This window comes from Hyperolius riggenbachi, chromosome 10 (assembly GCF_040937935.1).
Source record: "Hyperolius riggenbachi isolate aHypRig1 chromosome 10, aHypRig1.pri, whole genome shotgun sequence".
Taxonomy (NCBI): Eukaryota; Metazoa; Chordata; class Amphibia; order Anura; family Hyperoliidae; genus Hyperolius; species Hyperolius riggenbachi.
Window position 1 is genome coordinate 221,124,233 of NC_090655.1, and position 25,078 is coordinate 221,149,310.

General features: G+C 44.9%; 1 protein-coding gene across 1 annotated transcript in view; it reads right to left on the reverse strand.

Annotated features, from left to right (window-relative positions):
* Positions 1-25,078, reverse strand: part of LOC137534545 (zinc finger protein 271-like) — a 43,578-nt gene that overhangs the window by 16,957 nt on the left and 1,543 nt on the right. Inside the window, exons 3-6 of the mRNA XM_068256088.1 lie at positions 23,775-24,091; positions 18,228-18,321; positions 12,204-12,298; positions 4,919-5,015 (exon numbers count right to left, since the gene is read on the reverse strand). Of these exons, the coding sequence (XP_068112189.1) occupies positions 4,919-5,015; positions 12,204-12,298; positions 18,228-18,321; positions 23,775-24,091 (603 nt within the window). The remainder of the gene's footprint in view (positions 1-4,918; positions 5,016-12,203; positions 12,299-18,227; positions 18,322-23,774; positions 24,092-25,078) is intronic.

A 25,078-nucleotide genomic window follows, 5' to 3' on the forward strand; every position in this document is an offset into this window, starting at 1 on the left:
CAAAATCTCACATCTTTTCAAAGGGCAATTGCTCAGCAGTGGCAAATTTTCTAGCATTGTAGGAACTGTTAATTGGATCATAACAGGTGAGTTTCGGGCCCCTAGGCCGAAGAGGTCATAGCCTAGGGTCACAAAAACCTGTTTATTTGGGCAATTTCAATGGTGGCGAGTCTGACGTACATAAATCGCAGCCATGGCCTTTAGCAACGTCTGAATCTCACGAAATGTCTCATGCAGGTAGAAGACATATTGTTAGACTTGGGCTCCAAAGATGGGTTCCCTACATCTCTGCAAACCAGAGTTACAGGGCTCCAAAATTGGTAAAATCCCCCATAGGCTTTCATTGGGTCTCCTATTTACCGTTCCAAAATCTCACACCATTTCAAAGGGCAATGGCTCAGCAGTGGCAAAACTCACCAGTCATGATCCCCCTAAGAGTCCCTACAATGCTAGAAAATTTGGTACTGCTGAGCCATTGCCCTTTGAAAAGATGTGAGATTTTGGAAAGTGAAATAGGGATCCAATGAAAGCCTATGGGGGATTTTACTACTTTTGCACCCCTGTAACTCTGGTTTGCAGAGATGTAGGGACCCCATCTTTGGAATCCAAGTCTAACAATATGTCCTCTACCTGCATGAGACATTTCGTGAAATTCAGACGTTGCTAACGGCCATGGCTGCGATTTATGTACGTCAGCATCACTACCATTGAAATTGCCGAAATAAACAGGTTTTTGTGACCCTAGCCTAGGCTATGACCTCTTCGGCCTAGGGGCCCGAAACTCACCAGTTATGATCCCCCTAACAGTTCCTACAATGCTAGAAAATTTGCCACTGCTGAGCAATTGCCCTTTGAAAAGGTGTGAGATTTTGGAAAGTGAAATAGGCAGCCAATGAAAGCCTATGGGGGATTTTACCAATTTTGGACCCCAGTAACTCTGGTTTGCAGAGATGTATGGAACCCATCTTTGGAGTCCAAGTCTAACAATATGTCTTCTACCTGCATGAGACATTTCGTGAGATTCAGACGTTGCTAACAGCCATGGTTGCGATTTATGTACCTCAGAATTGCCACCATTGAAATTGACCAAATAAACAGGTTTTTGTGACCCTAGGCTATGACCTCTTCGGCCTAGGGGCCCGAAACTCACCAGTTATGATCCCCCTAACAGTTCCAACAATGCTAGAAAATTTGCCACTGCTGAGCAATTGCCCTTTAAAAAGATGTGAGATTTTGGAAAGTGAAATAGGGAGCCTAATGGAAGCCTTAGCAGAATTAAGCACTTTTGCACCCCTATAATTCTGGTTGCTTATCATCACCCGCCGACTTTAGCAGTTAATAGCAAAGGCCCCTTACATCCTAGCAACACCAAATTTGCAGGATATGTTAAAAAGATAGCAGGAAACAATATTTAACGGACTTCCTAGGCCACAAATGTGAAAAAAGTTAAATACCTTTTCATAATCCAGATCCATGGAGGACGCCATCCGCGCCCTCCCGTTCATTCCCCCATGGCTCCCGCAGTAATACCGGCCCCGGTCGGGTCCCAACTCCCGACCCCTCCGAACAGGTCGGGTTCTCATTCCCTCCTCAACATGGCCGCCACAGATTGCCGCGGCTGCGCAGTCCGCACAGACGCAATTGCACCTGCGCAGCTCTAGGGCCTCCTCCTGCCGCGTCATCAATATGCGTGCATACATCGGACGCATCAGGAGGAGGACCTAGAGCTGCGCAGCTGCAATCCAATCGCATCTATGCGGACTGCGCAGCAGCGGCAATCTGTGGCAGCCATATTGAGGGGGGAATGAGAACCCGACCCGTTTGGAGGGGTCGGGACCCGACCGGGGCCGGTATTACTGCGGGTGCCATGGCGGAATGAACGGGAGGGGGGGGGGCGCAGATGGCGTCCTCCATGGATCTGGATTATGAAATGGTATTTAACTTTTTTCATACTTGTGGCCTCGTAAGTCCTTTAAAAAAAAAATATATATATATATATATATATATATATATATATATATATATATATATATATATATATATATATGTATGTATGTATGTATGTATGTATGTATGTATGTATGTATGTATGTATGTATATATATATATATATATATATATATTTTTTTTTATGTGCTGAGTGTGGGAAATCTGAAAAAAAAAAAATGACGTGGGGCTCCCCCTCCCGAGCCTCTGTCACCCCTTGTCCCCCATGCAGGCTGGGATAGCCAGAATGCGGAGCCCCGGCCGACTGGGGCTTCGCACCCTGAGCTATACCAGCCCGCATGGTCCATGGTATGGGGGGCTCCAGGGGGGGGGGGGGGGGGGGGCGGCCAAGCCTCCCCCCCCCCCCGGAGCCCTTGTCCAATCCATGGACAAGGGGCTCTTCCCCACCTCCACAAAGGGTTAAATGAAATAAAAACACAACCACGAAAAAAGTCCTTTAATTTTCTTAATTAATCAGAAATACTTACCTGTACCTTTAAAAAAAATTCCCACGCCAATATCCACGGTAATTGATCCAACGAACTGTATCCTCTTATGTTGCGATCTTCTATTAAGTTGATTGAAGATCTCCGAAGCCCCCCACCCACATAGCAGAGAATGCGTCCTTTCGGATGCATAGCTGCTAGCTCCCGCTGTCTCTCCCCACCTGCCTGCCTGCACCTGTCAACCCCCACCTAGGCTGGCACTCAGTGCACCCATGGGTGCGCTGGGTGCTAGCCTAGGTGGGGGTTGACAGGTGCAGGCAGGTGGGGAGAGACAGCAGCGGGAGCCAGCAGCTTCACGTCCTTCCGAGGACACATTCTCTGCTATACTAACGACTCATGAATGAGCCGGATCTTTTTAATGAACCGGTTCTTTTTTTATGAATCGACTCTCGATTTTCTCAAAAACTATAAGGTAAACTATAAGGTCTTTTTGAAAAAAAATGTTTCCTCTTGTTCCCACTGTTCTTCTTAACATTCCCAGTAATTTTGGTGTTGCTAGCTTTTAAAGGGGCTTTGCAATTAACCATTAAATTCGGCGGGGGTATATTTTCCCACGGTCAGAAGGAGAATTTACATTGAAACTTTAAAATTGATTTTCTCAAAAACTATAAGGTCTTTTCCTCTTATTCCCACTGTTCTTCTTAACATTTTCTGCAAGGTTGGGGTTTCTAGCTTTTAAAGCGGCTTTGCTATTAACTGCTAAAGTCGGAGGGCACTTAATTTTCCCACGGTCAGAAGGAGTTACTTTAATGGTGGCCATACATGGTACAATTTTTTCATACAATCTTACCATTTCTATGTAGTAGAAGGGTAAATTAAGTGAATATACTGAAAGGATAGTTTAGGCAGTTCCCTTATATTACATAGAAATGGTAAGATTGTATGAAAAAATTGTACCATGTATGGCCACCATAAAATTGATTTTCTCAAAAACTATAAGGTATTTTTGAATTTTTTTCCCCCCTCTTGTAGTCACTGAAAGATCTCAGGTGTTAGACACCTTGAAACATTTTTTCCATCACTTTTCTGGCCAGCATAAATGTTCCTAGTTTTCAAAGTTCGCCTCCCCACTGAAGTCTATTGCGGTTCGCAAACTTTTATGCGAACCGAACCTTCCGTGAAGGTTCGCGAACGGGGTTCACGAACCGAAAATCGGAGGTTCGCGACATCTCTAGTCTTGACCTCTGCCTATTAGCAATGTAGCTTGAACTCTGCCAGTCCTGGTCTCTGCCTGTTACCCATGTTGCCTGGACTCCTCCAGTCCTGACTTCTGCCTGTTAGCCATGTAGTCTGAACTTTGCCAGTCCTGACCTCTGTCTGTGACCCATGTAGCCTAAACTCTGCCAGTCCTGACCTCTGCCCTGCTCTGATTGGGATGGGTGAAAAATCGCAACGCGCTAATGGAGGATGAGCAACACGCAATTTACATGTAAATACGGTGTGTTGTGATGAGAAAAACGTTTGCTATCCACTTTTTGGAGCAGACTGCGGCAAGTGGAAAAGCAGCCTTAAAGGATACATCCAGGGTAAATGGAAAACAAAAATCCACTTACCTAGGGCTTCCACCAGCCCCTGGCAGCCGTCCTGTGCCCTCGCCGCAGCTCCGGTGGCTCCCGGTCTTCTCCGCTGCAGAAGCCGACCTCGCCAGGTTGGCTTCTCATGGGCTCCAACGCTCCTCCGCTCACGTCATCAACGCTGCACTGCGCAAGCACAGTAGTTCTGCACCTGCGCAGCGCTAATGACGTAGCGGAGAAGACCGGGAGCCACCGGAGCTGCGGCGAGGGCAAGGGATGGCTGCCAGGTAAGTGGATTTTTGTTTTTCATTTTCCCAGGATGTATTTTTTAATGAATAAACAGGAAATTCCAGCTTCAGTTCACAAAACGTTTTGGGGAGCATCCCTTCCTCAGGTGTCCCTAGGGCAGGTCATAGCCACAATGGGGCCCTCCCAACAAGCCCCCGACACCTAATTTACCCCCTGAGGTGTGCTGCTCCATCAGTCTGTACATTCTCATCTTCATCCTCGCAGGGACACCACTGCTCTTCTCAGTGATACGGAACATGTTATAACGTAAAAACATACACCAGGTCACTGAGAAGATGCAGCCAGCGGGGATAAAGACAAGCAACACAGACTAATGGAGGAGGGCGCCACCCAAAACAGGTGAGTTGCTACGCTGCTGACAAATTTGCAAGCCCCGGGAAGCACAAGTGTGGGGGGAGGCAAGTTGGAGCTCAGCAGGGGGCCCTCAGGGGCCCTGGGGCAATTGCCCAGGTTCTCCTATGGTAGTGCCGGCTCTGGGTGGCCCAAAACACATTCTGTGACTTGAAGCTTCAATACAGCTGGAATTTGGATGCTTTTGCTGCGACCTCTCCTTTGTCCATTTAAGGAGGATTTTAATCTTCTTTATGTAGTATAAATGCTCACCTCTACCAATATCTACCGGGTTGTCCTCCACCTTCACCAATATCTCATCATCCGAGTGCGAGACAATGTCTACCTCCACAATATGGAGATTTTTTGCCTGTAGGTAGATCAATAAAGAAATCCAAACAAACAGATGGATTGATTATTCAGATATACTGGATGTATAAACTATAACAGCACAGTGTGGCAGCTTAAAGAGAACCCGGGGTTGGGTTCTGACAATGCTATCCGCATACAGAGGCTGGGTATGCCTATACAGCCCAGCCTCTTTTGCTATGCAGATTCCCCCTGCGCTCTGCTATCCCCCATAAATCACAGCTGCGCTGTCGACACTCAGCGAGTCGCAGTGGGCTGTGTTTACCTATTCAGTGTCAGTCTCGGCGCTCCCCCCGCCTCCTGCATAGTTCCGGTCCACGCCCGCGTCCCTTCCCTCCCCGCCGATTGGAGGGAAGGGACGCAGGTGGGGCCCGGAGCCATGCAGGAGGCGGGAGAGCGGCGAGAGTGACAGTACAGAGGTAAACATAGCCCGCACAGCGCGGCTGTGATTTATGGGGGATAGCAGAGTGCAGGGGGGGGGGGCTTAGGGGGGATCTGAATAGCAACAGAGGCTGAGCTTTATAGGCAGACCCAGCCTCTGTATCTGGATAGCATTGTCAGAACCCCACCTCGAGTTCTCTTTAAAGAGACTCTGAAGCCAGAATAAAAATGGCTTTTTACCTTATATTCATCTGAGGCATGTTTGCCCCTGCTAAAACGCCACTATCCCACAGCAGAACGAGGGGTCTTTACCCCCCAAATCCCCCCTGCAAAATCCACAACTTTCTTGGTTGTGGATTTTGCTGCTCATGGAGGCAGAGCTTTCGGCCGTAGCTGTGTCTCCATGCGCCTCTATCAGCTGGCAGATCTCCGCCTCTCCCCCGTCCCTCTCGGGGGAAGGAAGACTGAGAGGGGTGGGGGAGAGGCGGGGATACTCGCTGATAGACGCGTGTAGAGGCAGAGCTGCTGCGGAAAGCTCTGCCTCTACAGGAGGCGCTCCCCGGGCACCACAGAGGGGATTCTCAGTTCTGCCGCAGGATAGCAGAGTTTTAGCAGGGGCAAACATGCCTCCGATGAATATAAGGTAAAAAGCCATTTTTAATCTGGCTTCAGAGTCTCTTTAAAGAGGAACTGCCGCAAAAATCTTAAAATTTAAAACATACAAATAAGAAGTACATTTCTCCCAGAGTAAAATGAGCCATAAATGACTTTTCTCCTATGTTCCTGTCACTTACAATAAGAAGTAAAAATCTGACATTACCAACAGATATTGGACTAGCCCATCTTCTCATAGGGGGGTTCTCAGGGTTTTCTTTATTTTTAAAAGTACTTAGTGAATGGCAGTTGCTCCGTCCAACTGCCAAAATAGTGTGCAGCAAGCAGGGAGGCTGGCCAGCATCTTTGTATAAATCTTTTTCAGGGAATGTCTTTATAAAGAATACAGGCCATGCTGAGAATCCCCTATGGAGAGATGGACTAGCCCAAAACCTGTCGGTAATGTCAGATTTCTACTACCTACTTTAAGTGACAGCAACATAGGAGAGAAGTAATGTATGGCTCATTTTACTCTGGGAGAAATGTACCTCTTATTTGTATGGGTTTTAAATGTTAAGATTTTTGCGACAGTTCCTCTTTAACCATTTACCGCCATCCTAACGTATTAAAACGTCATGCTTACCGCTATTAACAGCAACATGACGTTTTAATACGTCGCGCATTCCCGCCGCTGCTACCGCCGTGTGTCCGCCGCTACCGCCGCCATTACCGTCGGGATCCCGTGCTGGGCGATTGGGGAAGAGGACTGAACAGTCCTCTACCCAATCGCAGTGCCTGGAGTGAATGGACGTGACCGCGAACAGCGGCTACGTCCATTCACATAAACAGGAAATGTAACAGTTTAATAAAGTGTGTAAAAAAAAAAAAAAAAGTGAACACGTCCTATGAGTGTTCACCAGCGCCATCTTGTGGCCAAAAAGTATATTACACTTACAAAATACATACATTTTCAAGTATATACACATCATTAATAAAATTACACTTCCAACCCTCCCCCCCAAAAAAAACACTTGTAAAAAAAAAAAATCAGCTTAAAAAAAAAAAAAAATAGTTGCCTTAGGGACTCAGCTTTTTTTATTCTATATTTTATGGGGGAAAATTAATTTTAATTTATTACATAGGGGCTTGTAATTATGGCCAGAACAAACAGAAAAATAACCACTTATATTTCAAAATAATATACTGTCGCCATACATTGTGGTAGGGACATAATCTAAACGGTTTAATTATCGGGACCACTGGGCAAATAAAACGTGTTTGTTTTATCCACAGGAGAATGTTTAATTTTAAAACTATAAAGGCTGAACACTGAGAAATAATGATTTTTTTTCTTTTTTTTTTCTGTTTTTCTCATTAAAATGCATTTAGAATAAAATAATTCTTAGCAAAATGTACTATCCACAGAAAGCCTAATTGGTGGCGAAAAAAACGAGGTATAGATCATTTTCTTGTGATAAGTAGTAATAAAGTTATTAGGGAATAAAAGGGAGGAGCGCTGACAACTGAAAATTGCTCTGGTCCGTTAGGATAAAAACCCTTGGGGGTGAACTGGTTAAAGGACAACTCAACCTGAAAATGAACAAGGCAAATGCTGATGTTTGTTAGTTTGCATTAAAAGAATTATCTCTGAAAATAAACTTTTTTAAATTGAAAAATTCTTGGTGTAGCTGTATTTCCCTGCAACTGAGAACCTATCCATGCAGGCTTAAAGTGGATCCGAGATAAAAACTTTTACTCATTGCAGAATTGTGCCCCTTAGATATAGGGCATTCCTCAAGCCAAATACTTTTTTTTGTTTGTTTGTTTGTTTGTTTTAATATCCTAATTTTCTATAAACTAAACAAACCTCGACCACAGCTCCTCCAGCGCCTAGGCATTCTGAGTCCCATGTAGCAAGTGCTCATGGGAGCTCAGTCTGGGGAGGAGGAGTTTTTTTCTGAAGGCGGAGGAGGAGGCATTACCAGCCAGATATCAGATGCAAAGGGGGCCGAGAGGGTAATGGAGTTTTCACAGGCTGAGGAGTGGAGATGCAGAGCATATTGCCTGTGTGTAATGATGACAAGCAAAATATGGCTGCTCTCATTGTATCACAGGAAGAAATAATCATATACCGTTGAAGCTGTTTGCAGCTAGATTTGCTGTGTAAACTATCTAAACTTTAGATAAGATATATAGACAATAGCTACTTAATATAGTTAGTTTTTTTCATCTCGGATCCAGTTAAAGGACACCTGAAGTGACAGGGATATGGAGGTTGCCATACTTATTTCCTTTTGAACAATACCAGTTGCCTGTCAGTCCTGCTGGTCTATTTGGCTGAAGTGGTGTCTGAATCACACCAGAAACAAGCATGCAGCTAATCTTGTCGGATCGGACAATATTGTCCGAAAAATCTGATCTGCATGCCTGTTCAGCGTCTATGGCTAAAAGTATTAGAGGCAGAAGATCAGCAGGACAGCCAGGCAATGTGCATTGTTTAAAAGGAAACAAACATGTCAGCCTCCATGTCTCTCACCTCAGGTTCCCTTTAAGTCTCTTACTGTAACTTCCTGTTAAAGTTGAGAACTTAACATTGCTCACCATCTCCCTCCTGGGAATGACAAAAGTGCCAACTCCTCATATAGACTTTATTTCACTGTAATACTGGGAATCTCCAGCATATATAGTTCTTCCCACTCTATTTATTATATGATCACACTTGAGCCCAGCAGCTTCAGACCGCAGGGATAAAAAAAAGTAAAGGTGGCTGGCAGACGGCTGCCCTATATGCCCAAAAGATACAACTCTATTCCTGCCACACACCGCAAATAGATTTCTAATATATTTCAGCTAGAAATCTATTAACAATCTACAGAACCGACCAGATCTCTCTTCCAGGCTAGGCAGCTTCTTTTGAGGCAGTGGAAAGATGAGTCTTAACCACTACCCCAGAAATGTGGATTGCAGCAATGAATGATACCCTTATGCTAGGTCAGGGCTGGATTTACAATAAGGCACTGTAGGCTTGTGCCTACAGGCGCCAGATGATGGAAAAGCGGCTCACTCTCCTCCTCAAGCGCCTCCCTCCTTCCCTAATCCTAGAGTCCTGATGAGAGTGTAAATAAGAGGCTACGCACCCTGCTCTCTGCATTCCACTGATGAGATATCCCTTCAGTCAGGGGCACCTCTAACTTCCTAATATTGAGGTTCCTCTAGCTACCTAATATTAGAGGACACCTGTAGCTACCAATGATGATCAAGTGAGGGAGAAGTGACAGCTGGGCCTGGCAGCACACTTGCAGTGCAGTTCGGAGGGGTTTGCAGGTTCATGGAGGGTTGAAGTCTAAGGTGCCCAGATATCTGTGCCTATAGGCTCCTGTGAGGTAAATCCAGGCCTGTGCTAGGTACACATGATGAGATTTTCAGGGAGATTTCCTGCCATTTCGATTATTTCCAGCATGTCCGATGGGATTTCCAATCAATTTTCCATAGAAGAGAACAGAAAATCGATCGGAAATCAGATCAGAAATGCTGGAAATAATCGATCTGGCAGGAAATCTGCCAGAAAATCTCCCCGTGTGTACCTAGCATTAAACTAGAAAAGATAGTGTGTCTGCATGGAAAGTACAAGAAGCGTAAAGAAGCGCCCAGGGTTTATAAAACAGAGTTAAAAACAACAGTAAAAACGATAAATGAGGTGGCTTACCTCAATACAGATATTCTCATAGGAAAAAGAAGAAGCGCTCCATGCATACTGGCTCTACATATTCTGGCACTCTTATTGGCCTGAGGAAGCGGGCTTAGACCCGTGAAACGCGTTGCCTGTGTGTAACGATCGGTGTAACACAGAGAGGATCCGATTATCGGTGATCTGCAGTATCACCGAGAATATAGATATATACCCGATTATTGATGATCAGCAGTATCACAGATAATCAGATATATCTCTAACCTCTGGACACCTGAGTAATAGGAGTGTTTGGTGCAACAGTAATACTTTGAGGAGAGCACCCGTATAGAGGGTGCAAGGCAGTAGGGATACTGCCCAAAGAACAGGCTCCTTCCAAAAAGCCGAGGCTCCCCAAGGGGAGGAGTCAGGCTGAGAATGGGAAGGACCAGAGTGTGAGTGACACCAATGGTGGAGTGTCACCTTCAGATCTGTGAACTATCTCTAAACAGAGGAGATAGTTCTCGAGGTCGGCAACAGACAGACAGATTAGGTACAGAGGAAGGAGACAGACTCGGTATCCTAAGGCAAGCAAGGTTTGGCAACGGAGTATCAGATATAGCGAAGTACCAAATCAGAGATCAGAAGAGAGGTCAGGAAAGCAGAAGGTCATAACAAATAATCAACAATGTCTAGTCTATAGGTGTGAGCTCCTAGATCATCAACACCCTGGAACTAGTCTGAAGTATAACAGGATGGTAAAGCTAATTCCTAGTCTTGGGTGTGAGCTCCGTAGTCATCAACACCCTGGAACTAGTCTAGAGATTAACACAGATAATATACAGTATTCCTAGTCTTGGGTGTGAGCTCCGTAATCATCAACACCCTGGAACTAGTCTAAAGAATAACACAGATTCTGACAAACGGGTCTGAGTGCTACCACGTAGTCATCGCAACGGCAGACAACCAGAGAATGACTAGCACCCAGTATATATAGCAAGACGCTCTCCAGCGCCTCCCCTAAGTGCTGGACCAATGGGAAGTGGTGGAATTGTCAGCTGACCGGCTTGGTCAGCTGACTCCCTTCTGGCTGTCATAAAAGCTCTGCCTTCTGAACCTGTGTGGACTATCAGTCCCAGCCACACCAGACATGTGTTGCAAAGCACTCGCCGCGCTGGACGCGGAATCCACCACACCGCCATCAAGGCATGCGGCGGTTTTTCCGCGTTCGGCCATACTACTGGATGTAGGCCTACACGTGCAGATCGCCGCGTAGGACGCGGAATAAGCCGCCTTGTTCTGAGTACACGCGGCGGCTTTTCCGCGTTTTCTCACACTGTGCAAAAACAAAATTCTCTTTTTTCCTATGAGAATGTTCTTATTGAGGTAAACCACCTCATTTATCGTTTTTACAGTTTTCAACTCAGTTTTATAAACCCCTGGACACCCCGAGTGGAGACGGGTTCATTATCTCCACCTTCTTCCTGTGGTCGGTTGCCCCCAGCAACCCACCTATGTGAGCAGCCCTTTTATAATTATATTGTTTTCAGTGTTACTGAGATACTACACCATTTGGGCTCACAATTTTTGTTTCGTCTCTTCTTTCCAGGGTGTCCTGACACCCCATCCACTGTGTCTGTATAGAAAGTGCCCAGCTAAACTGAAAAAAAGATATGGAGTGGATGGCTGGACAGTGCTGGTCTGGCGGATTGGGATCTTATAAACTTGGTTTTTAGGTAGTCTGTGGGACATAGACTTGAAGAATCTTATCACTGGGTAAATCTGAGGAGTGCTGAAGAATGGCCTTCTGTTAGGCTTAGGGGTATGTATATCTGTTACATGGCTGTGTCTTTGATGGTGATCTTGGTAAAAGACCCGCTTAGTATTATATGAATCTATGTATGCCACCTTTCAATTACTGGGTTAGAATATGATATTTCAGTAAACACGTGCTCATTGGAATTGGTGACCATATGCAATGGTTTAAAGTGGACCCGAACGCTAGCAGAGAATAGAACAAAAACATAAAGAAATGCACACTGTATGTATTTAGAGAGTTTAGCCTAATTTCCCCTCATCTGTGAAAACTCACAAGTGTAATTTGATGTCTCAGCTGTGTTAACTGGCTGCCTCAGGATGTTAACGCTATATCTGCTTCCATGAACGCAGGAAGTAGACACACTGCAGATTTATTGCAGGATTTGCATCAGCTGTAACAAAGAAATGTTTTTCATTAAAAGGTCGTTATGCTGTTGCGTATCTTTTAGAGCAGAGAGAAGCTTCTGAATTCAGGTCCGCTTTAGGCAACTGTTCTGTGTTTTACTATTTTATTCTTCTGTTTGATGTACCTCTGCTATTGCCTCTAATTTTTCTGATTAAAAATAATCTATGGAGTCTTGGGGTCTCCAAGACTCAGCAGCATCTTTGCACTCACGTAACATGCCTCCAGGTCACAGAGCAGTAACAGCATAAAACGCTGGTAGAAATGACTAGAGGTACAAAAGTACTACCATATGACAGTGTATTGAACGTCACGGGATTTCCCACCTTACAATCTATAGCAATGTCTTCCTCCTCTTCTTTAATACGTCTGGTATAGGCGGGGCTTTGAGATCTCTCTGAATCCACGTCAGAGGATTCATCTGCAGAAAAGAAAAATGCAAACACAGTTGGTGAAGGTTACAGGCTCCGCCCACCACCACACCCACCTCCTGGGAACGAGCATTAGGTCAACACAGCCATTTTGGCATATTTCATACCAGGAGAGCCCGTAGATGCCAAAAGAAGCAAGAAGGGTAACAAAGTTTATTTCACAAGTTAATGCTTTTATCGCTTTGTACAATAATATGAGTACAAAAAGTGGGCATATCCTTTAACCCTTAGACTGTTACAGACATCTATAGATGTGATTTTGCATAAAACTACTTCTGCCTGCAGTGGGCGTCTAAAAGCATTTTTGTGTCCTCATATTCCTGTGCCACGGACGTCTAAAAGACATTGAGGTTGATTCACTAAACTGCCCTGCTACAGAAATTGCACGCCATTCCCACCGCGCACCCGCTCGAGCAAGTCAGCCCAACAGCATGCACAATCGACAATGCAACCAATTTTTGTCCCAAAAATTGGTCGCATTGACGGTTGGGCATGCACTTGGTGGCACCAATTTACATCTAATTTGATTATAATAATCGAATCGGATGCTCGATCAGCCGCCAAGTTGCCTGATGTATGGCTACCTTTACTGTTTATTTATCTCTAAGTTAGCCAATAAATGGTATCATCCTGATTCAAAACTTCTTGCTTTCATCAAAACCTCAAAACAGTGGGTGACAGATCTCTCTGCTGTGAAGGCTTTAATCCTTTGTTTACATTCTTTAATTAGCAATCCACTTCAAAACATAGACCATCAACTTCAAAGCACAGGCAATCCACTTCAAAGCACAGGCAATCCACTTCAAAGCACAGGCAATCCACTTCAAAGCACAGGCAATCCACTTCAAAGCACATGCACTTTATCTGGAATGCTAACACAGTGAGAGCTTATCAAGTAACCAGCACTAATAATTGGTAGATTGCACATTTATTTGATAGATTTAATGCACTAAATGATTCATTATTATTGAACGGTCGCACAACTTTGTATGGAATATTGTAACACTATTGATGTGAATTGGAGGGAGAAGCTCTAAAAGACGCTCCTGGAACATGGACACACCAGGTTCAGTACATTTTTTTCCCTGGCTTTTGCCCTCTAGCCCTAGGTGTGTCTTAAGGTCCGTACACACGCCGGACTGGAGGCAACGACGTGTCCGTCGTTGCCTCCCGCTGGGTGGGCGTGCCAACGACAGTCCGGCGTGTGTACGCACCGTCGGCGGACTGATACGGCTGTTTCTGAGCGATCCGCCGGGCGGATCGCTCAGAAACAGCCATATCAGCCCGCGACAGTGCGTACACACGCCGGACTGTCGTTGGCACGCCCACCCAGCGGGAGGCAACGACGGAACCGTCGTTGCCTCCAGTCCGGCGTGTGTACGGACCTTTATGGTCTAGACCAGGCATGGGCAAACTTGGCCCTCCAGCTGTTACGGAACTACAAGTCCCACAATGCATTGCAGGAGTCCGACAGCCAGAGTCAAGACTCATAAAGGCAAATGCATTGTGGGACTTGCAGTTCCGTAACAGCTGGAGGGCAAGTTTGCCCATGCCTGGTCTAGATCTTCTAGTGTGGGCCTGCTATGATTTGAGAAAGGACTGGAAGTGGCCCGAAACGCCTGTGCGTCATCTAAGGCAGCGTTTTTCAACCGCTGTGCCGCGGCACATGTTGCCAGGTGTGCCGTCCAGGTCTGGCGTTCAGTACGCAGGAGGGGGGAAGCAGCGCTAGAAGGAGGGGCAGTGGAGGCAGTGGTGGGGAGGGGAGAAATATCCCCCCCCCTCCCTCACCTGGGACCCCTCCTTCTGCCTCTCTCCCTCTCCATTTAGCGGTGGCAAGTGCGGGCTCGGCGGCGGGGAGACATGCGCAGACTTACCACTTCTGCGTTCCAAGCGCCGGCAGCGTCATGTCGTCAGATCTCCGCCTTCAATGCCGCCCACTGTGCTTCCTGATTAGCGGAAGAACAGTGGGCGGCATTGAAGGCGGAGATCTGACGACATGACGCTGCCGGCACTTGGAACGCAGAAGTGGTAAGTCTGCGCATGTCTCCCCGCCGCCGAGCCCGCACTTGCCACCGCGAAATGGAGGGGGAGAGAGGCAGAAGGAGGGGTCCCAGGTGAGGGAGGGGGGGGGATATTTCCCCCCTCCCCACCGCTGCCTCCACTGCCCCTCCTTCTAGCGCTGCTTCCCCCCTCCTGGGCATCTATACTGGGGGGAACTGTACTAGCTATACTGGGGGCAACTAAACTAGCTATACTGGGGGCAACTAAACTAGCTATACTGGGGGCAACTAAACTAGCTACACTGGGGGCAACTATACTAGCTATACTGGGCACTATACTGGGGCACTACCTACCTATGCTAGCTATGCTGGGCACTATGCTAGGTATGCTGGGCACTATACTAGCTATACTGGGTACCATACTAGCTATCTGGGCACTATACTAGCTATACTGGGCACTTTACTGGCTATACTGGGGCACTACCTACCTATACTGGGGCACTACCTATCCATACTGGGACTATACTAGCTATACTGGGGCACTATACTAGCTATACTGGGGCACTATACTGGGGTAACTACACTAACCATACTGGGGCAACTAAACTCCCTATACTGGGGCAACTATGCTAGCTATGCAGCCACACCCCAGCCCCCCCCCCCCCCCCCCCCATAGCCTGCTACACACGGCACTGTCCACTAGGTCGCGCAAACACCCGCGCGCCCCCCGCTGTTCCCCGGAGAAAAATATGGTCAGAAAGTGTTCCCTGGGCCGGAAAAGGTTGGGAACCACTGATCTAAGGCATACCCACATGTGGTTTTTAAAGTGATGTAACATTTTAATTGAAGATTGCTTAATAAAACCGTTTTTAGATGGTGCTAATCTGATGGAGTATATGGTCTAGATCTTCTAGTCAGAAAAATACAGGTAGCATCATTATCAATCATCTCAAATGCATTTGCATTCCTAGTGATGGAGGCCTCATTCCCATTGCCTTCCGCTCGCGTTGGCCGTTTTTTGACTCATTTTATTTCCGTTTTCTGTGCGTTGGACGTTTTTGTGAACCGCTTTTCTAAGCGCTTTTGCAGAGCGAATGCGTTTTTTCACTTCCTGACGTCAGGAAGTGAACTCTTTAATTCGGAAAAGAACAATGTATTTATTCTTAAAAACACTCATGCAATTGCTGCACAAAGCGATTTTGTGAGCATTTGGCGTTTTCCTATACCTTCCATTGAGCGAAATCGCCTCAAAAATGGCCCATGCACCGCTTTTCTGAGCGGATCGGAAACGAACCCCTCAGATGTGAATTTTCTCATAGAGAATCATTGCACAAGCACTTTCAGGGCAATTTTGAAAATCGCCAGCGCTTAAAAAATGTCAAAAACGCTGCTAATGTGAATGAGCCCTAATAATGAGGACTTTGATACATGTAGATTTTTTCCCAGATGCTGAAGAGGACATCGGGAAGCCTCATTAGCATCCAGAGGCTTCCCCACCCGAGCTAAGTACCCCCAGGAGCACTTTTTTTCCCCTTACAGGATTAAAGTTCATGGTATATACTGTATGGCCTGGTGCACACCAAAAACCGCTAGCAGATCCGCAAAATGCTAGCAGATTTTGAAACGCTTTTTCTTCTTTTTCTGTAGCGTTTTAGCTAGCGTTTTGCAGTTTTGGTGTAGTAGATTTCATATATTGTTACAGTAAAGCTGTTACTGAACAGCTTCTGTAACAAAAACGCCGGCAAAACCGCTCTGAACAGGCGTTTTTCACAGCGGTTTGCATTTTCCCAATACATTGGAGGCAGAAACGCCTCCGGAATCCAAAATCTGCAGCAGCCCGGGAGTATGCGTTTCTGCAAAACGCCTCCCGCTCTGGTGTGCACCAGCCCATTGAAATACATTACCCAAGCGTATCCGCAGCCGCAAGCGGATCGCAAAACGCAGCCGAACCGCTCTGGTGTGCACTAGGCCTATGTATATATTATTCCCCTTTTATCAAAAGGTAAGTTTCAAATAACAAAAAAGTAGATTTTCACCACTCTGTTAAAGGGAGCTGTAACATCCCAAAACAAAAAATTGCCTAAAAATAATTAGTGTCCCAAATATATATGCAAAAACATTTTTTTTCTAAAATAGGTCCCTATATGGCCCGTAATTTTCATTTTTTTTATTTTTTTTTTACCTGCCCTGTGTGCCTTTGTTGAACTGTGCAATGCCAACAGTAACACTCTTATCTCAAAATGCAAATAACAGAAACTTCCTATAGCAGATAAAATAAGGACACTATGACCAGAAGTAATTGAATTCCCCCTTACTTTGAAGAGTGTAAATAGTGATGTAAAATATAAGCCTGTAATCTGTAAAATTAACCACAGAGTGTGGTTTGCAGAACTAATGACCCTTTAAACTTCCCTCCAGTAAAAACCTTTACTGTTTCTTTGATATGTAATGCTGGGCATACACGGAGTTTGTGTTCCTTATCAATCGAGCCGCTGATGGCTCGATTGATAATATCCGACAGGTCCGATGACCTGCTGGATAGATTCCCCACTCGATCCCCGCCGGCGGACAATAGCGGGGAATCGAGCGGCTGATAAGGAGCGCCGGCGGGGACGAGCGGGGAAGCGCCGGCACCGAGCCAGCGGCTCGATCCGGCGCATAATTGGATCCGTGTATGCCCAGCATAAGTGCTCCAGAAAATAACATTGTAACCAAACCATGTTGGGTCAGAGAGCTCAGAGAAGCCCTTTTGCATAGATAACAACTGACATTTCTTAACCTGTTCTGTACTGGAAACCATATATGACCTGTTCCTTTGCTACTAATGCTCTATTTCTTAGTTGTACTACACACGGAAATCATTGGGGTTGATTCATAAATGGTCTCTGCTTCAGCAGCACCCGTTAAAAAACAATTAGCAGCCACTATGCACGCTATGCTCGCTCCTTGCAGCATAGCGTGCCTTACTTAGTTGCTATGGAAAGACCCAATTTGGGGCTCTCCGACCCAACTTGGGTAGGCTACAATGCTGTTTTCTGGAGCACTTACACATCAAAGAAACAGTAAGACACAGCTTCAGATAAGGTTTTCACTGCAGGGAATTTTAAAGGGTCATTAGCTCTGCAAACACACTGTATTTTAAACTATTAAACAGAAAACTATAAACATTACAATATGGTGCAATGCTATTTACAAAAAAATAAAAACGATATCACTGAAAATAAAAATTAGACTTTTTTTCTTTGCTACTAATATTCTATTACTTATCCATACTTCACATACAAGGAGGAATTCCAGCCTAAACAAACATACTGTCATTAAGTTACATTAGTTATGTTAATTAAAATAGATAGGTAATATAATCTCTTACCCACACAAAAAAACAAAACAGGCAAATGTTTGTGAATGCATGGGGCAGCCATCTTTTTGGTTGAAAGGAGGTGACCGGGAGCATGAGACTCAGTTCCAACTGTCCTGTGTCCTGATTACCTCTCCTAGCTGCGCACGCTGGGCTTCAAATCTCAAATTCAAACTTAAAAAAAAAAATTGCACCAAAACAGCAGAAGAACAACATCAGAAATCCCATCATGCTTTGCACAGCATCAGGGGAAAAATGCCCGGGCAGTTTTCTTCTATGCAGCTAAAAATGAGGCTTAGGTAAGAAAAACAAAGTTCTGATGTTGTAAAACTGTTAAAAAAACACCAAGCCTTTTCAGTGCTGCTGTGTAGATTTTTAGTCTGGAGGTTCACTGTAAGCTGGGCACACCCTGACTCTAGTCATTCAGGGAGCTGTGGGCTTTCAGAAAATCCACAATGCTTTGTAAACCAAGGATCATCACCTATCTAAAACAACCATTTATTGACTAATAAAGAGAACTGAAGATTTGTTCTTTATATGTGTTTAGTGGTTACCACTTACCTTCGCTGTCATTCTCCTCTTTCACTGTAACAAGGATCTCTTCCGTATCACTCGTACTGTCCATTTCATCTTTGATGTCAGCCGCATCTTCAAACTAACCGGCAATACAGATATAACATTCAGTATTAAAAGAAACGTACGGTAATCCCCCATATGCATTGTAGTACACTGACTCCCCAAACCCAGATCTCCTGCTACTTCCATTTGTACATCATACCAAGACGATGCTCCTTCCAGTCCCCAAAAAACACCAAACTCCCGGTGCTCAAATTTTCTCCCACCTCAGCTACTGTAAAATCATTTTACTTGCTAACTAGACTCCTACCTCTAGAATCACAGGCCTGTCCAACTCCATTCCACCCAGTCGTAACTCCAATCGATTTCCGACCCTAATCGAGTGAAACTATCAATCCGGCATGCTGGAAAGATCTGGTTCAAAAAGGGGCCATAGGGTGCACAGCAGTAGCGGCATTTGATTTCCAATCAATGAAAGGACTTTTGGCAAGTTTCCTGTCTGGTGGTTTAACCAGTTCACCCCCAAGGGTTTTTATCCTAACGGACCAGAGCAATTTTCAGTTGTCAGTGCTCCTCCCTTTTATTCCCTAATAACTTTATTACTACTTATCACAAGAAAATGATCTATACCTCGTTTTTTTTCGCCACCAATTAGGCTTTCTGTGGATAGTACATTTTGCTATGAATTTTTTTTATTCTAAATGCGTTTAATGAGAAAAACCGAAAAAAAAAGAAAAAAAATCATTATTTCTCAGTTTTCAAGCATTATAGTTTTAAAATTAAACATTCTCCTGTGGATAAAACAAACACGGTTTATTTGCCAAGTTGTCCCGATTATTAAACAGTTTAAATGATGTCCCTATCACAATGTATGGCGACAGTATATTATTTTGAAATATAAGTGTTATTTTTCTGTTGTGTTTATATTATACTATACTTATATTATATATACTTATACTTATATACTATATTTATATTATTACTTCAGGTGAGCTCTGCATTGCCATTCTCTTTTCTTACTGCTACCTTCCCTTTGCACATTATCACTGCTGCACCTTATGGGAGATAATCCCTCTCTCCACTTATAAACTGTTTGTACTTTTTCATCGATTTACCTTCATTCTTATCTACCTCACTCCCATGCTATTTTAGCTTCATCATATTGTTATATTGCATTTTTTGTATCTTTGTATCTGCACTTGCACTTATTAACTCAACAGTAGCAGCTTGTTAATGAGAATCCATACCATTCTATGTGTTTGTTTGTGGTCCTCTGGGGATTATCTGTGATACAGTCCCACCATTATTTATATAGTAATTCCTTGTGGTACTGGTTTACATATTTCGCAGAGACCCCAGAGCAAACCACTTTGAATATATCATTATTATTTGTGGAGCTCACTTTCATTATCATATTACTTAGGGGCTTATGGCCCAGGTCTGGCTACCTTGTTTTTAAATTATTGTTTTTTAATCTTGTAGTTGGCACACAATAAAGAATCTTTTGTATTTTTTGATATCCTGTCTGCATTTTGCTCATTTGCGTGCTCAAATATATTTGCATAAGGGGGATTTCTAGTTCTCTTGCATTCTGTAGTGTATTGGTTCAGGTCGGTGACCTACTTCCCCCGCATTGGCCTATTATGGCATTTAGAGATATACTAATCATTTAATGATGTCTGCTTGTTTGTTTCGGTGTTGAAAAATGTTTAACACAGCTATTAACACAGTAGTGGCTGAACAGTGTACTGGTTAGACCGTTAGAGTGTACCAGAGACGGGGAAAACAAAAAGTTTTATACATATCTGGGGCTTTCTCTATTCCGTTACGCACGGATCGCTCCCACGCCGCCGTCCTCCGCTGCCTGCAGCTCCAGTACCGGGTCCCATAGCTTCCTCCAGTCACGCCCAGTCTGCGCGAGAGGAAGCACGTTCTTTACGTATCTCTCTATGGGCTGCCGGAGAGATACGTAGAGGGCGCACTTCTCTTGCGCAGACTGTCCGCAACTGGAGGAAGCTATGTGACCCGGTACTGGAGCTGCAGGCAGCGGAGGACGCTGATCCGTGCGTATCGGGCTGGAGGAAGCCCCAGGTATGTACAAAACTTTTTGTTTGTCTGGTTCTCTTTAAGGGCTCTGCCTCTGACACAGGAGACCAAGGTTTGAATCTTGGCTCTGCCTGTTCAGTAAGCCAGCACCTATTCAGTGAGGAGACCTTGGACAAGACTCTCTAACACTGCTACTGCTCATAGAGCGCGCCCTAGTGGCTACAGCTCTGGCACTTTCTCCGCCAGGAGAAAAACATGATATAAATGTTGATATAATATAATGATATAAATGGGAAATTACCACCACGAATTTGGAATATTTAAACCCTTGCCCCCCAAATGTTCGTAAAAAGTCACAGTTTATGCCCCAACTTAATTATAAACTTAAAGCCTTCCGGGACTTGATGCAGAAGGACATGGAGAAACTGAACTGGTCCCCCAAAAGAACCCCTAAAAATGATAATCTAACTCCGGGCGAAAGACAAGCCCTGGAATCCTTAAAGGAAAGGGATAATATTATCATCCGAGCAAGTGACAAAGGAGGTAATGTTGTAATCCTCACAAAGGACTACTATAGAAAGGAATGTCTTAGAATTCTAAGTGATCAAGATACATATTTGAGGTTAAAGGAAAATCCGTTTTTGGCGATAAAGAGTAAGGTAAACTCTTTGGTGGATACGGGGAAAGAAATGGGGGTGCTCGCGGTGAGGGAGGCAGAATTTTGCAGTGTCACGACCTTTAGGGCCCCAAATTTTCTACACTATTCCTGAGATCCATAAGAACAGGACGGAACCTCCGGGACAGCCAATAGTGTCGGGAATTGATGGTCCATTGGAGAGACTGGGGAAGTTTCTTGATGGAAAACCAAAGCCTCTGGTTGAGGCATTACCCTCATTTGTTAGGGATACTGGTGACGTATTGGCCGTCCTGGAGGGGGTACCTGTGAATGGGGAGGATTTGATCGTTAGTGTGGATGTTGAGGGCCTATATACCTTAATACCCCATGAAGTGGGGTTGGCTGCTACTGCCTTCTTTCTACATGAGCATTTCCTGGACTCGGGACTCCACAATGAGTTTTTAGTGGAAGCCTTACAGTTGCTTCTGGAATATAATGGTTTCTGTTTTGATGGCCGTTTTTACCGCCAGACCAGGGGCACGTCGATGGGGCATCCTGTGCCCCAGCCTACGCCTGTCTCCATCTGGGGCTGTGGGAACGGCAGGATGTGTACCCCATGGACTTTCAGAGGCATGTACGCCTCTGGCTGAGGTTCATAGACGACGTGCTAATAGTCTGGCGAGGCACCAAGGAGCAGTTGAACTGCTTCATCGAAAGTTTAAAGGAAAATGAGAGAAATTTCAAATTAACCTATGAGTGGAGTGAAAGGGAACTGTCTTTCTTGGATTTAAAATTCAGAAAGAAGGGAAGAGACTGATAACTTCTACCTACTAAAAACCCACTGCAGGGAACACATTTTTACACTATTCCAGTCATAATATGGAATCACAAAAAAGAGCTGTCCCGAGGGGACAGTTTTACAGACATAAAATAAATTGTAACCGGGATGAGGATTTTGTTAGGGAAGGTCGGGAATTGAGTGAAAGATTGATGGAGAGAGGTTATCCAGAAGAATTGGTGGAACAGGAATTTCAAAAAATGATTGAGACAAAAAGGGAGGAGCTAAGAAAGGGTCGATCACCACACAAAAAAAAGTAGGGGTAGGCCTAACGGGAAGGATCCCATCAGATTTGTTATGGCCTATGGGGCCCAATGGTATCCCTTACAGAGGGTGTTACAAAAACACTGGGGCATTTTACTAGATAAAAGAATAAGAAATCTGGTTGGTGAAAGACCATATATGACAGCCAGAAAAGCCCCTAGTCTAAAGAACAAATTGGTGAGATCTGATTTTGTGAGTAAAGAGAAGGAAACGTGGCTAAATAAATTTCCCGAAAAATTTGGAATGTTTAGCTGTGGAGATTGTAATGTGTGTAGCCTAGTGGAGAGAATGAAAACATTCACTAATGCAAAAAGTACTAGGTCCTTTGAGTTCAGGGACAATATAAATTGTAATTCAGAAAGAGTTGTGTATTGTATTAAATGTCTGTGCAATTTATTGTATATCAGAAAAACAAAACGACGTTTGGGCACCCGTATTGGGGAGCATGTGAAAAATATTGAGTGAGCTGAAAAGGAGAGTCCGTTGGGGACACACTTTGCTCGCTACCATAATAGAGACCCTACAAGGCTACGTTTCAAGGGGATTATAAAGCAGAAATTGTCTCATAGAGGACGAGATATTGAAAACTATTTATATAAAATCGAAGCGGCATGAATCTATCGTCTGGGGACAAGAATACCAGGCGGATTGAACTCAGATTTAAATATGGTATATTTCCTGAAATGAGAATGGGGATATAGTGAAGAATAAAGACAACCTGTGTAATATGCTGTTTTTAAAGTAAAGGATTCGATAAATAGAGGAAAATATATCAGCATCTTTTGCCCTCAGATGACTGAATCAAAGATGGTGGATCGTGAGCAGGGAGGAGCCAGGAAGCCGATGATGATGGCCTCCATAAGGAGGCAATGCTGCAGTAAGAGCCAACCCCATAACCTTTGAGAAAGACCTGTGGGCGGGGCGAAATGCATCAGTGGGCGGGACTAGGCGGGCGCACGTGAGCGCTCACTACCCGGGATGCCGGGCCGAATCATGAACCCCCGCATGTGAGAAGGTGGAAGACCGGAGCAGGCAGCGTAGGAGGTGATGCGACTTTAGCATCGGGCATCTGCTGATGGAAAAAGCCCTGAGCACAGCTCCCTCTGTAAGACGCAGAAGCTGCAGGAAGGTTGTGAGTAAAACACCAGCACTTGTAAAACTACCGCACACTGAAATATACAGTGCAATGGAAGATGTCATAGACACTGCATAGCTGTATGAGCAGTAGTGGATTGTGATCTTTTTCTGGCCTGTGTATGGAAATCTGAATTGAGGAGAAAACTGTCTTGTGGAAATATGGAAATAAGGAAGGAAAGTGATTGAAGTTGTCATCTGTGGCTATATCCCCATTGTCTGCTAGCTAGACAGGTTGATGAAAATTACAGGAAAGAGAAGGACTGGTCCACTGTGGAAAGAAGTCTCGTCTTAAAGCAACAGTGCACTGTTATTAGTGTGTGAGTGAGGAGGCCCTTGTGGTGTGCGCCGGGTGGAAAGCCCACACTTGTCCAAATATGATTGGGTAACCCGATTGATTTGCATAGGCTAAGGCTGGGTGATCAATACGGTAATATACCATCATAGGGATAGTGGGATGTTACCATTGGAAGCTCACATTTGGTTTTAGAATTTTAGAAGTAGTGTGAGCCATGTTTTGTAACAATATATTTTGCAGGCTATAAATAAAAGTATTTAAGCACATGAAGGCACTCTGGTTGATAGTTTATTAGTCGAATGATATAAATGTTCTTTGTCTTGTCTTATTACTCACCTCATCTTCTACAGGACTATCATAGTCTTCCTCTTCTTCTTTCAGCTGATCCTCATCATCTTCTGCAGAACTATCATAGGCTTCCTCTTCTTCTTTCAGCTGATCTTTCTCATCTTCTACGGAACTATCATAGTCTTCTTCTTGTTTTTTCAGCTGATCCTCCTCATCTTCTACATGGCTATCACAGTCTTCCTCTTCTTCTTTCAGCTGATCCTCCTCATCTTCTTCATGGCTATCACAGTCTTCCTGTTTTTCTTTCAGCTGATCTTCCTTCTGATTCCAAGGACTAGCAGTCTCTGGAGGGTTTGTGGCTTCATCTACAGAAACATACACACAAAATGTATACATTTTTTTAACAAGCAAGTACCAGCTGTTTAAAAATAAATTAAGATTGCAAACGATGCTCTAAGTGCAATGATGCTGAGTAGGAAGACAGAAAAAAGAGAGAGCACACACCGTGAATGGAGTCAAAAGTGGAGAGGTCTCACCTGATTTTGAAGGCTGGGGGAACCCTCATGGGTTTTCCACTTGTTTTCGCTTGTGTCCCTCTTATGTCGGGGACTTGTCTTGTGATAGATTCCACAGGGTTCTTTTGGGTGCACCATGTGGAACAAACACATGTTGGAGGAGAACCGCTCTGTATGTGTGTGAGGATGCAATCGGCCAGCACGAGCTGGGACACCTGGCTGTGTGTGGGGTAATGATGGGGATACATGGTACGTTTCTGTACCGTGTATCAACCAGCTGATCCGGCCAGCTGATAATATTCAGCTGGCCCGATCATGCCGCTCGACACGCGCCCGCTCAATTCCCGCCGGCGGACAATGGCAGGGAATCGAGCGGCTGATAAGGACCGCCGGCGGGGACGAGCGGCAATCGATCCGCCCGGACGAGCGGGGATGCGCCAGCATCGAGCCGCTGGCTCTATCCGGCGCATAAAACGTGCCGTGTATGCCCGGCATTAGAGTATGTACACAGCAGAGAGAAATGGCAGCACATCCGAAAATGGGCTGCATCTGAATGACTACCAGCTTAGGTGTGCAGAGCCTCTTATAGGCAGACTGCACCCCTTGCATCAATGGCAGATGTTACAATGTTACAATAATGGAGGATGTTAGCTTCCAAAACAATTTGCATGCAAAATATTCCGTACAAGACCCCTCCACCATGGTGAAGTCAACCTATTGGAAGGGACCCTAACCTCTAATTAAGATAATGTGCAAGCATTTGTATAAACAGACGCGTTTCACAGGGGAGTACCCCTGCTTTATCAAGCACAGAAGATATGGTTGATAAAGCAGCTG